Here is a 14,366-nt window from a genome sequence, read left to right as displayed (position 1 = left end):
TAACAATGTAAAAATCAAAACAATCATTCCTTTTATTCTTTTTAAACAGAGAAAAGAAAAGTGGGTAATATTTTTTTGTTGGTGTAGCCATGACAAATACATAGAAAAAGACATAAAAATAAACAAAGGCATTTAAAACCAGCAAACTACTAGCAATGCAGAATAAAATGAATACTCTAGAACTCCTTAAACTATCCACTCAGCTACCACTAGGATATTGCCACATCAGAGGCATAGTGGAAAACTCTAATTTGGGAAGTCAGATATTAATGAGGGTCAGGGCTACTCGGATACCAATTTTTAAAATCCAGATAGATTCGGATCCGGATACCCAGATATCCGGATCCGAATCAGATATCCGAATCCGAACTTTTGGCTATCCGAGTGGAATCGGATATCTGAACCCAATATATGGTCTGATTCGGATATCCGGATAGAAAACCGGAAGTGGCCTTTAAAATGCTTCCAAAAGGTTTTGGAAGGTCCTCCCTCCACCCTCCACCCTCCACCTCCCTGTTTATGGATCTTGTCTTCCAGGGATCTGAAGGATGTCAAAAGCAAGCTCACATACATTGGCTGGGAATCAAACCCAGGTCAACTGCTTGGAAGGCAGCTATGCTCACCACTATACCACCAACACTACATGCTGAAGCCAGCCAGCTCACTTATCTCTTCAACTACAAGAAAGGCCCAGGAGTAGTCTTAGCTACCGTAATATCAATGTTACGGCAGGGCCCTTATTACACTTTCTCTTACAGGGCTATGGAAACTGTTTTGCCCATGCGATAAAGCAAGGTGCAAAAATGAAATCATACCTAGCAGAGGATGGTTTTGATCCATCAACCTCTGGGTTATGGGCCCAGCACACTTCTGCTGCACCACTCTGCAGTCTGCTTACATTTGTATACAATCTTCAAGTTTAAGAAGGGTACATTAGTTGAAATAGTTACACTACAATCTATGTTACAGCAAGGCCCTAATGACACTTTCTCTTAAGGGGCTATGGCCGCTGATTGGCCCATGTGGTAAAGCAAGGTGTAAAAAACAAAGTACACCTAGCAGAGGATGGCTTCAATCCATCGACCTCTGGGTTATGGGCCCAGCACACTTCCACTGTGCCACTCTGCTGCCACACAGTGAATGCTTCATTGTAGGACTTACTTCCTCCCTCCAAAAGACACACATATACATCCCCATAAATTCATTTAGCAGCATGTGCATGCACAGTCTCTGTGGTGCAATTGGTTAGCGCATTCAGATGTTAACCAAAAGGTTGGTGGTTCAAGCCCACCCAGGGACGGCCTTGCCTTTTGTGTTTAACAGTTGTCTGAAGAGAACCCCATTCGCCAATTGAAATCTATGCCCTGTTTTGGTGGTCACCTGGCTGGCAGGGCGTACATTTCAATTAGCTGCCGCTGCGCTCATCCGCCATTTCCGTCGCCCCGACGATCTTGCCGCTTAATCCCTGCTGCCTGACGCCGCAGCTCACTGGCTCTGCCTGTCTCTGTGATGACAGAGCCATGTGAGCAGGTCAGGCGCCGATTTCATTGGCTCCTGGCCCTGTCTAACAACGTAAGCCCCTCCCATTGGCTTACATTGATAGTCAGGGTCAGGAGCCAATGAAAGCGGCTCCTGACCGGCTTACAGGTACTCTGCAGTCATAGAGACAGCAGAGTGGGTGGCCCAGGTTCCCGATGTGCCGTGGTAACGGCGATCGTGGCGGGTATGTGCAGCGATTCGTCGGGATTCTGCTGAGATTGCGCCGTTTCTGTACCAGCAGTCTCTAGTCCTTAACGGGGCAGAGACCGCTGGTACTTAAAGAGAAACCGTGACCAAGAATTGAACTTCATCCCAATCAGTAGCTGATACGCCATTTTACATGAGAAATATTTTCCTTTTCACAAATGGATCATCAGGAAGCTCTGTATGGCTGATATTGTGGTGACGCCCCTCCTACAGGAGACTGTGAGGACCGTTTTCCTGGCAGTTTCCTGTCTGTGAACCTCATTGCATTGTGGAAAATAGCTGTTTACAGCTGTTTCCACCTGCCAAAAAAGCAAGCAGCAGGTACTTCCACTAACATCACCTGCCAGCAATAAAAATGTCATCATGTGATAAATGTCAGAATGTAAATCAAGGAGAGGAAAGATTTTACAATGGGCAAACACTGACAAAATCATTTATACATAATTATTGTAAGAATGAAGCACTTTTGTTTATTACATAATTTTCACTGGAGTTCCTCTTTAAGTGGTAAATTAGAGCATGCAAACCCCTAATCTACATTCACAGCACACAAAACTTTTTTTTTTTTATAAACAGTCATGATGTCATGATATACCAGGCCACACATGAAACAATAAAAAGATTACATTTGACTGCAACTCAATAAAAACAATTAGATATGCAAAAATATTGAAAGTTGTTTTCAATCAAGAAAGAAATCTCATTAAATTTTCAATTTTTATCAATATAAAGCTATACGGAGTGATTTTTGTGACATATTTGTAAGAGAGTGTCAGTTTCTTTATTCACAGACACAGGCAATTTTTTTTAAAAGGTTTCAATAATTTTTTTTATAAATGGGGAAAAACCGGACACGTGTGATACATTGGTCAGATTTTTAAACTGTCACAATCCATCACAAACATTGATTGTAATTTTCAAATTGAAAAGAAAGTATCTTAACATATTTACTTATCACTCTGCAAGCTAAAATCATTTCTTCTTAAATGATAAGTAAACCCCTTGTGATCAGTTGTTACATATATAATAAAGTTATTATTGGATTAAATCACAAATATCAAATAAAATACAATATTTTTGCCCCTTCCCTACATCAAAGAATCATACAGTGCACATTGTCTGAACACAAGGTTTAAAAGGACATATTAATAATGAGCTGTATACTCAACATTCATAAAATTAGCAATTTTATTAATGTTTTAACAATTACAAATACATCTCATCTGAGAAATGTAACATCTATAAAACCAATTACTGTATTTTTTGGACTATAAGACTCAGTTTTTGTCCCCTAAAAGTGGGGGGGGGGGGGGGGGGAGTCATTGCGTCTTATAATACAAATGCAGGAAGTTCCTGACTTGTGAATACCTGCCAATCCAAACCTCCAACCTGCCGCACTCCCTGTACTGTGCCCATGCAGGAGAGGACACAGGGGGACACAAAGGAGACACAATGAGGCATGGAGAAGGATACAAGGAGGACAGAGGTAGACACATGGGGACAGAGGAGGACACAGGGAGACATGAGGTACAAGGGAGCAAGAGGTACAAAGGAAGCATGATCCACAAGATGCCCCTTCACCATGAAGGCACCAGGTTTAGTATATATATCTTTTTCCCCTGGTTTTTGTCCTTTAAACCTAGGTGCGTCTTATAGTCAGGAGCGTCTTATAGTCCAAAAAATATGGTAATTATGTGCAGCAAATGAATTGCATTGCTATGCCTGATGCACTTCACGGTCTACCAGTTGCTTCATCAGAGGATATTTCTGCTTTTTTTAAACATCATGCAGTTTTTGATAATACTTGAAAATGGGCAAGTGTGTCATAGGTACCAAATCGTATAAAAAAAACCTTGCATTAGTGCAATTTGCATTGTTAAACCAAACATCACCTCTAAACTTGGTGACAAGCATATCTCCCTTCGCACACTTCTAGCCAAATGTAGATGTGACTTCTGATTTAAAAATGCAACTGTCACCCCTACAAGGTGTTTCTATACAGTTCGGTACCTATTAAGGGCTGGTGCACACCAAAGGTTTTTGGTAGCGTTTTCAAAACCGCTGCCCTCTGTGAAAACGCTTGGCTAATGTATCTCAATAGGATGGTGCAAACCTGCGGTTTGAGGTTTTTAGCAGACCGCAAACGTGGCTCCTGCAACATTTTTGCGGCTTGCAGATGCGTTTCAATGTAAAGTATAGGGATAGCTAAAACCGCTCTGAAACACGCTAGATCAGAGCGGTTTTCCAGGCGTTTTTGTTACAGTAGCTGTTCAGTAACAGCTTTACTGTAACAATATATGAAATCTGCTACACAAAAACGCTTCAAAAAACACTAGGCATGTTTAGATAACCTCTCTAAACATGCTTAGAATCGCTCTGAAAATCTGCTTCAAAAACCTCTAGCGTTTTGCGGATCTGCTAGAGGTTTTTGGTGTGCACTGGGCTGAAGACCCAATTTGCAGTGTTCAAATATGATCAAGAACAGTATGATGTTAAAGAAATTGAGGATTGACCTCTAAAGAAGCAGCCTGTAGACCATGAAACGCACATCAGGCATTGAAATACAATTAATTTAATGCACGGGATACACTGATTTTATAATGCTAAATTTCTCCCATGACATGTATTTATCATGGTTGAAATAGTAATACACATATTTATAATTATGATTTTGTGAATCTTGAGGATACAGCTCATTCAAACACCATTGTTGATATTTTCTTGATAACTTTGTGCTCAGAAGATATGTATGATAAAGTTATAAGTAAATATAAGACATTTCTAGCGAGTTGCTGCATACTGGACGCTGTTAAAGTGAAACTTAAGGGACCTTTACACTGGTCAATTTCAGCCATCGATCGATTTCGATCGATTTGATCTATCTGACTGGATGGAAAATCTAGGTCAAACTACTGCTGCTCGATTTCCAATAGATTTCCAATAGATTTCATTCCTAGTTTGTGGCACACATGAGATAGATTCCTGTCAGATTCAACTTGACATCTGGCATCTGACAGAAATCTATCTGATGGTCGAATCTGCTGCAAATCTGCATGGCCACCTTAGTGTATGGCCACCTTAAAGTAAAAATGAACTGATGAGATAAACAATTGTTCCTATCCTCCTACTTTTAAAAATGACTTTAAGATACCCCACAGTTGTATGTTGTGTTTAAAAACTTAAGACTAAACTAAAGTAGATTTATTGTTTAGTTTCAGCTCAATGAAACAATATTTACCTTATCTCTGAGTTCTTAAATATATGAACTATGGACCTTCTTATCTATCCCCTACTCTCAGAAGTCCAGTTCTCTGCCAGGAGGAACACTATAGTCCACTTGGCCCCAACTGGAGAAAAACTGTCAACTGCATAACTGAATATTAACGCTTTGAGGCAGAGAAAGAAGAAAAGCATCACAGAATATTTATTTGTGTGCTTGGCACTGTACATACACATGTCTATCTCACCATGTCACATGTCACTTAAGCTTTCCTTTAACTGCAAACAGGACATTTTACTGAATTGCTTGAAGACTGACACATGTGTTCCCTGAGCCAATCAAAGTGTCTGTAAGGGGAGGATCATGGCTTCAGAGAGAAACCGATGATCTTTCATGTAACAAACACTGCATGTGTGCTCTGAACTCTGTTTAGAGCACACAGAAAAAAAGTGTGGGGACATCTAGCAGTAAAAAAAATGATCCCCTTCTTTTCCCCTCCCCGCCTCCCATAGTTACCATAATAAAACACTTGACAGCATTTAAAGAAATAAATAGCTATGGGTCTCAGATTTTTAATATGTATGTCATAAGGGTATATTACTGTTATTTGGGGAGGGGAGGCTTGTAATCTTTATTTCCAAATCTTTATTTCCAAATAATATATTGTCAGCTGTGTCACTACTGATACAGCAATACATTTTTATTACTCATGCCACCAAATTAAGATATATATTTTTTTTCAGGTCAATCTAGGCTTTCTTTGGGTAATATTTTTTCCCAAGAATCATTTAATTTTATGGGGATTTTATTGAGGATGATTAAGCATAAACACAAAATTACATATTTTTTCATGTCTCACCCTTCCCTATTTTCATATAACAAGTGCCACAGTTGCAAAACACCTCAAAATACATAATTTGACTTGTCCTGATTAAAATGATATCACACATGCCTTATTTCATCACTAGTTAGACATGTAGTGTACCACTATTGCTAGAGCAATCATTCACTTTTAATTTGGTGCACGTATGTGCATGTATGTGCACGTGTGGAAATGACAGGAGGATGTATGCATATGCATGAGTAGGAGCGTGAGTGGACACTTATGAGCATGGCGGTGGGATCAGTGCAGGAATCTAATTTCCTGGAATCTTTAGGGGAGGCAAATTTGAAGTCACGTCCAAGAACAGCAAGTGTTTTTTGTTTTTTTTTAAAGAGAGACGTTCGAGATCTCTAACAAAAACTCCAATATCCTTTTTTTAGATTTTAATTCTGAAAAAAAAATGAATGCTGCACATGAGAGGACCTGAGTTCTGCTCTTGCTCACAAGGTCCTCCCGTCCTCTTAAGCCAGGAGAGGTAACATTCAGGAGGTGGGATAGGGGCATTCTGGAGACTGGAACAGGTATGTTTAGATATGTCCTTTTAGCTAAGGACAGCCCTCCCTGCTTCTCAATGCTGACAGCTGCTTGTTGGCATTTTTGGGGGAGTGCTGAGGTGACCACCAGGGGGGACGAAGAACAACGCAAAGGGGACAAAGAGGTATGGTTTTCTGCAAAGTACATGCCTCTATGTCCTATTTTAATCTAAGAAATCCACCTTGGGTACACTTTGAAAGTGTAAGGATCAGCTTTTTTAATATGTATGTCATGAGGGTATATTACTGTTATTTTGGGGGCGGGGAAGGCTTGTAATTATTGATAGGATACAGTAAGAAAAAAAAAAACTTGGGTACACTTTGAAAGTGTAAGTAAGGACCAATTTCTAGCTTAGCAGATAATGTAACAAAAATATTATGGACCTTAAATGACGGAAAAAAATTATTCTTAACCTAGGTGAAGATCTTTTACATTTCAATCAACCTCTGAAAACTGTTGCACATTTCTACAAATGCCTGTTTTAGTTTAGTGTTGCTGTAGACCATGTATAACGAGTGGAGACATGAGGGGGCACAGATTGTGATATAAAATATTACCTTCCAGAGACTGGCAAAATATACTTTGATAGAAAGCATAGAAACTGAACATCCAAAATGGATGGTTTGACAGCATAAAAACAGAGTCATACTTTTTACAACAGAAAAATGAGCCTCTAATTTCGGGCTTTGGAAACTCGTCCCACTGCTTCTCATCTGTCTGGTGTGCAGCCACAGAGACTGAATCAGTAAGGAGATGGCTTCACAAAAAACGAGAAATGGAAGAAAAGTACCTAAAATCAAGATTAAGGACTGAATTTGGTAAATCTTTTCTAAACTAGCACTGCCCATGGTGACATTTCCACCAAAATTATTTCCTGAGTTTTGCTGATGAAGGTGAAAATGATAATAAAGGATCGGAAGGGTGAAGGCTAGAGAGATCAGGAGAGAAGCCACAATAAGCCGAGGGACCAGTCTGGAGATCCTGGTCTTCATGTAGAGAAAGAGGGGATTGTTGTAGTTTGCAATCTTTACACAGTAAAACACACACAGGATGGTGGTGAGCCAGAAACTTATATAGTACAATAACATTTTTGATATTGCAACTACTGAGTAAAAGATGAGGTCCTCATAAGTCAGTGGAAAAAATGTTCTGATAATAAAATCCAGAGAGACATTGATCAAAGAAAAGCTTCTGGAGATCCCCAGACAGAGGAGGATCTGGTCACAGCTGTCCAGAGATCTCACAGCCTTCCATTTCCTTATCTGAACAGCTGCAATAAAGACATTTATTGTGATCCCCACAAAGCACTCAGCGAGCAGCAGAGCTGTAAAACCCTTCTGAAGAATGCTATACATGGTGCAGAGATTGTGATTCCCTGCTGAAATGAATAGTCTGCAAGACGTGGCTGCAGAGTGGTTATCAGGCTGTGTGTGATGATCAGAATGTACCGGAGGGTATATACAGCTCCGGCTCACATCTCTCATGTAAATCCAGCCATCATGTCTCCTCTACATGTAAATACTGAAACCAATGGAACATCTAAGAGAGAAATAGAGGTTTGCTTACCTTTGCTGCCACCTCTTGACATAAAAAGAAAATCCATCTTCAAAAATTGTTCATAACCAATTACTTTTAGCCAAGAAAACCCTATGTAAGAGCAACAATGCATAAATGTATATGATGAATCAATTTCAGAACATAATTGCCACATACTGTAGATGTAGAGGAAGTAGTGTACAATACATTATCAATACAATAATACAATAACATTTCTATAGCGCTTTTCTCCCATAGGACGCAAAGCACTTAGGCTCTCTCAGATTCAGTAATTGGTAGTAGGATGAAGTATTCACACAACAAAATTTATATTTCTGCAAATGCCAAACTGAACAGGTGGGTTTTCAGTCTGGATTTAAACACGTCCAGGGATGGAGCTGTCCTGATCTGTTGAGGTAAGGAGTTCCAAAACGTAGGGGCAGCATGACAGAAGGCTCTGGGACCAAAAGTTTCCAAGTGGACTCTGGGTATGACTAGATTATTAGAACCTGTGGATCTGAGAATGTGGGGATTGCTACGCAGCTGCAACATATCTTTCATGTATCCAGGGCCCAGATTATTCAGGGATTTAAATGTCAGTAGGCCGATCTTGAATAGGACCCTCCATTCCATAGGTAGCCAGTGAAGGGAGTGCAGGACTGGCGTTATGTGGCAGTGACGGGGTTGGTTGGTTAGCAGTCTGGCAGCAGTATTCTGTATCAGCTGTAGGCGGTACAAGACCTTTTTTGGAAGGCTAGTGTAGAGAGCATTACAGTAGTCCAGTCGGGATGTGATGAAGGCATGGACTAAGGTTGGCAGATCTGGGGGGATGAGGTGCTTGATTTTTGCAATGTTCTTCAGGTGAAAATAGGATGATTTCACCACAGTAGAGATGTGAGTTCTGAAGTTTAAATCACCATCAATTAGAACTCCCAGGCTACGCACATGATCAGAGCTGCGTAGATCCGTGCCTCCTATTCCCAGCGGTGTAGACTGCAAGTTAAGTTGTTTTGTTGTCATGCTCTGCCCTCCAATCAGCCAACCAAGGCAAAATTAAAAACAATTAAAGCAAACCTGAAGCAAAAAAAAAACAAAAACCTGCAGTATAATGAATTGTATGTGTAGTATGCATAATCATTACAACATTAACAGCAAGGAAAAGCGTCAGTTATTTATATTTTCAGATATGTAGCTTTTTAATTATAGCATTGCATCATTCTGTCATATTTGCAGTTTGCAAACCACACTCTGTATTTTAGACTATAAAACAGAGCAGAGTTAATGACCCTTTAAACATGCAGTAAAGCCTTATCTCAACCTGGCCCATATGCAATTAACTTTTTCCTAGGAGATCATTTTCATCTTCTCTACCTTTTCAGCATATAACTAACTTAACTAACTTTTCAGCATTTTACAATTGAATAAGTACCCCAAAATTAGTGAAAAAGTACTATTAAATTTATTTTGAGTATTTTCTTGTTAGCTGATTGTGAGAGAACGCGGAAAAGCCGTCGCGTGTGCTACTGAGGAGGCGGCTGATTCCGCGCCCAGTGCGGCGGTTTGCACGCTGAGGCGTGTGTCTGGTGGCAGGGCAGAACGCGGAAAAGCCGCCACATGCAACAACAGTAAGGCGGCTGGTTCCACGCCCAGCGCGGCGGTTTGCACGCGGCAGCGTGTGTCTGGTGTGGCTGAGTCTGTTAGTGCACACAGGCTTAGGAATACACGCGCGCGCACTGAGAGGCAGAATTCTTATACTGGGCAGGAAGAGTCAGCTGATCACGCCGATCAGCTGACTCCAGAGCAGGATACTATTGGTTGAGCAATTAGGGGTGGTGCTGGAGAGCACTACTCCATATATAGTTACTGCTGGCCAGTTGCAAGTTGTCTGCCGTTGCGATCACTATGTGGAAGCACTCAGACCTTAGTCAGGTCCAGCAGTGTGTTTGAACCAGGTGGACCTGGGAATTCACACTGAGCCAGATTACTTGAACTGTTATTCTGTTTATGCTTAAGCTAGTTCCAGGGTGTAGAGACCAAGGACCTCACACCCAGCTTAGGGAACTGTACTAGCATTTGTATTATACTCCAGACTAGTTCCAGGGTGCTGAAACCACGGACCTCGCACCCAGACTAGGGATTTGTATTATCATTTTTGTTATACTCCAGACTAGTTCCAGGGTGCTGAGACCACGGACCTCGCACCCAGACTAGGGAACTGTATTATCATCTGTGTTATACATCAGACTAGTTCCAGGGTGCTGAGACCACGAACCTCGCACCCAGACTAGGCATTGTTTTGATATCTGTTATGACGTATTGCTTTTCTGACCACTCCTCTGTCTTCTGATTCGGTACCTCGCATATCTGATATTCCGTTGCCAGACTTTGCTTGCCTTGGATACCAAATCAGCCTTCTGTCTTTGTACTTTATCTGTCAGTGTGTTACCGACCAGGCGTGCCCGACCTCGAGAGCTATCTCTCCTCTTAAGAGATAGTCTCCAGATCAGATAGTGACATCCACCTTCAGGTGTCACTCACTCTCTGGCCCTTCCTGCCTCCAGCCTGACTCCACTTCTTGGAGAGTCCTAGGCTGCTGGAAGGTTCCCGTGCTCTTTGAGCAGTGTTCCTTTACTGCCTATTATCACCTGCTCCGCAGGTGCATTACTCAAAGTACTACTGTTGCACCAAACACTCACATACCTATAGGTGTCCAGAGGTTAGCAATATATCTGTATTGTCGGTGATTCTGCAGATCATCAATAATCAGGTATATATCTGCATTCTTAGTGATACTGCAGATCACCAATAATCAGATTCTCTCTGCGTGCTGACACCAATCGTTACAGAACGGCAGACCAAACCCAAATGGATGCACTCCGCCGCCACCTCGATGTACTCACCACTACGGTGGAGAATTACACCCGAGTACTGGACAGTCACCAGACTCAAATCAACGCTTTGTCTGGGACTGTACAAGTTTATCAGACGGCTGTGGATACCGTGCGATCTCCTCCTAGCACAGACATACGCATGCCTGTACCTGAAAGGTTTTCTGGTCACAGATCTGACTTCCGGAATTTTAGAAACAGAGTGTTATCGTACTTTGAGTTAAGACCTAATTCATCAGGAACCATGGCACAGAGAGTAACCTTTATTAAGACTCTATTGTCAGGGGATTCCCAGACTTGGGCATATAGCCTTCCCACGGGGGATAAAGCCCTGACCTTAGTAGAGGAATTTTTTAAAGCTATGGCTATAATTTACGATGACCCGGACATTGCCTCGACCGCTGAGTCGAAGCTCAAGTTGTTGCGGCAGGGCAAAGGTCCGGTAGAAAACTATGCTGCGGAGTTTAGAAAGTGGGCAGTGTCAGCTCGATGGGACTCATTCGCTCTTTTAGACTGTTTCTTATCAGGGTTGTCAGACGCAGTTTCTGATCTAATGTTGGGTCATCCTGAGCCAAAATCTATCGATGAGGCCATTTCATCGGCCATCAGAATTGAACGTCGTTTACGATACCAAAGACAGACCCGGGGTAGGAACAATGTGAGGTACTTGTCCTACGCAGCGTCTCCGTCTGTTCCATCTCCACCTGATTCTCCCCCACCGGAACCAATGCAGATTGGTCAGTCGAGATTGTTTCAGGTGGAACGGAGACACAGGGAAACAGAGCAGCTCTGTCTATACTGTGCAGAAGGGGGTCATAAGGTGCAGAATTGTCCCAAGAAGTTGGGTGTAGTCGGAGGTAATACCCTAGGCGCGCAGTCATTACCTCTCGATGACAAACGTTTTCTTCTCCCTTGCACTATATCCTGGCAGGATAAGACAGAGACTACTGAGGCCTTCATAGATTCTGGCTCAGCAGCTAATTTTATGGATTATGAATTTGCTAAGAAATTGGGGATTCCGATCTCCCCACTAAAACAACAGATTCGGGTTACTGCGGTGGATGATTCCCCTCTGCAGAGTAATCACCCTCTTTCCCAGACCCCAGATTTGGGGGTCACAATAGGGGTGTTGCATAAAGAAAGTTTATCATTTTTTGTGTTACAAATGGCAACCTCCACAATCATTCTTGGCATGCCATGGTTACAAATTCACTCGCCTCAGATCAATTGGGCTACGGGTCAGCTAACGAGCTGGTCTGCCCATTGCTATCATCATTGTCTAGCGAAAGTAACCTTTGGTAAACCAAGATTCACATGGAGGGATTTCCAGATCAGTATTCAGAATTTGCGGACATGTTCTGTCCCAAGTCAGCAGATAAACTTCCTCCACACCGTCCCTTTGATTGCCCCATTGATCTCAGGTTGGTTGTATGCCCCCTAGAGGTCATCTCTACAATTTATCTAGGCCAGAGAAATTGGCCATGCAAGAATACATCCGAGAAAACTTAGCTAAAGGTTTTATTCGCTCTTCTCAAACCCGGCAGGGGCAGGGTTCTTTTTTGTGAAAAAGAAAGATGGAGGCCTCCGGCCTTGCATTGATTATCGGGGCTTAAATAAAATTACAGTGAAAAATCGCTATCCTTTGCTTTTGATAGACGATTTGTTTACTCAAGTCACCAATGCTAAGATTTTCTCAAAACTGGATTTGAGGGGTGCTTACAACCTTGTGAGGCCAGCATGTTAGTGGCCTTGGAAGATTCTCTAAAATCCAGCAACACAGCCCATTTAGGTATGAACGCCCTTGCATTGTCCTGTACCTCAGTATAAAGGTATTCCATACGCATGATGTGGATAATTACTTTGAAGAAATCCACCATTGTAGGTATCGTGTTTGACCTCCAATTTCTAGCAATCAGTACTCTTGCTGCCACCAGTAATTGTGGGTTTAAGGACTTTTTGATGGAGGAAGTTCTGCCAGATAGAAGAGTGTGCAGGGCTGTAGCAGCTGATAGCTGTAAAGGCTCGCAGTAAAGGTGTTAGTGGTCTAGTGGACTTTAAAGACCTAATGTAATTTTCAAAGATTGTGAGTGGGCACACCAATCACCAAGAGTCGGGTGCTTGATATCGTGGCATAGGCTATGCCACAATCAAAGTCAAAAATCCAATATATTAGCACATCGGATGTCCATAAATCATGCTCTTTATTGAGCCATTATATCCACAGAAGATAGGCTATTATTGTTTTGAGGGCCATGCTGGGTCCCCCTTTATCAAGGCATGTGGTTAGGGTTAGGGTAACCACACGCCTTGATAAAGGGGGACCCTGTGTGTCCCCGAAACAATTGTAGGCTATCTTCTGTGGATATAATGGCTCAATAAAGAGCGTGATTTATGGACATACGGTGTGCTGATATATTGGATTCTTGACGTTAAAGATCTGACTTCAAAAGGAGCATATTAGAGGGCAGTCCCACCATATATGGAAGTATGAACCAGGGACTTGAAGGCATCTCCAACATGTGTTGGGTGTGTTGGGATTATACTTCGCTATTTAGAGGTAAACACGATACCACCTGGCCGAAAAGTTTATCATTTCTTTCTTGGAAATTAGCAGAAATGGAAGTTTTGTGGATTAGAGTAAAGATTTTTTCCCAACTTTCCGCAGGAAGAGGCTTTCTTAAATCTTTGTCCCATGTGTCAGTGACCTGGAGTAAGTCTCTCAGTTGTCTCACAAACTAGGAAAGAGTACAATAGTGATAATGTACTTTATGAGGTAATGAGGTTGTAGAGGTACAGAGATGTTCAAACTCAGTAAGGTTTATGTGTATATTAGCTTTTGATGAAATATGTTTATAAAACCATGACAACTGGCTCCAAGCCAGCCAGCCTAATCATGGAGGGTTGTCAGGGTTCTCAATATGATCTTTAGGAGTGAGGTGGCCTCCTGAGAGAATATGTCTAACCTGTGACCAAAATTCATGTGACCAACCCAGGATCAAGTTTCAGCGGAGTCCAGAATCAAGAGAAGGCTTATCTAGTAACTAGTGACCTAAGCCCATATAAAACGGGCTCTAGGTCTCTCGCCGCGCGCATGCACCCTCCACGCATGCACCCCCTATGCACGCATCTGCGCGTGCGCCCGCCCAAGTCGGCCAGCGGCCTCTTGGCCCCTGCATCCTGTCCCAACAGCTGTGTCAGTGCAGGACATGCACAGTAGCGCAAAAGCACTGACACACGGACAAGGGACGCAGGAGCCAGGGACACTTTATTTGGTAGGATGACATGAGTGGGCTGTAAGTAGAGGACAACTTAAATTTGTCTCTTATGGCATACCATGTTCTGAGGACTATTTGAGTCCAAAATGCCATGTCCGAATAATGCGGCCTTTGATCATCTGGGGCCCACAATGCCACCCTAGGGTCAACTATGGAGAGTGTTGATTCTAGCTCCACCCATTATTTGTCTGTTCTATCTTGGAACCAGCTGAGGACATGTGTTATGAAAGTGGCATAGTAATGCCTTAACATCAGGGAGGCCCATGCCTCCTTCTGCTTTAGGT

The 14,366-nt window shown here is 42.3% G+C and overlaps 1 protein-coding gene across 1 annotated transcript; it reads right to left on the bottom strand.

The window, feature by feature from the left end:
- Window positions 1-6,811: 6,811 nt before the first annotated feature.
- Window positions 6,812-7,738, bottom strand: LOC137504650 (taste receptor type 2 member 9-like). Its single transcript, XM_068233232.1, has one exon. The coding sequence runs from the start codon at window positions 7,736-7,738 to the stop codon at window positions 6,812-6,814; it is 927 nt and encodes a 308-aa protein (XP_068089333.1).
- Window positions 7,739-14,366: the final 6,628 nt, after the last annotated feature.

The sequence above is a fragment of the Hyperolius riggenbachi genome, chromosome 4 (assembly GCF_040937935.1).
Source record: "Hyperolius riggenbachi isolate aHypRig1 chromosome 4, aHypRig1.pri, whole genome shotgun sequence".
Taxonomy (NCBI): Eukaryota; Metazoa; Chordata; class Amphibia; order Anura; family Hyperoliidae; genus Hyperolius; species Hyperolius riggenbachi.
Note: the sequence above shows the minus strand (reverse complement) of the source record. Positions and strands in the feature narration are given on the sequence as shown.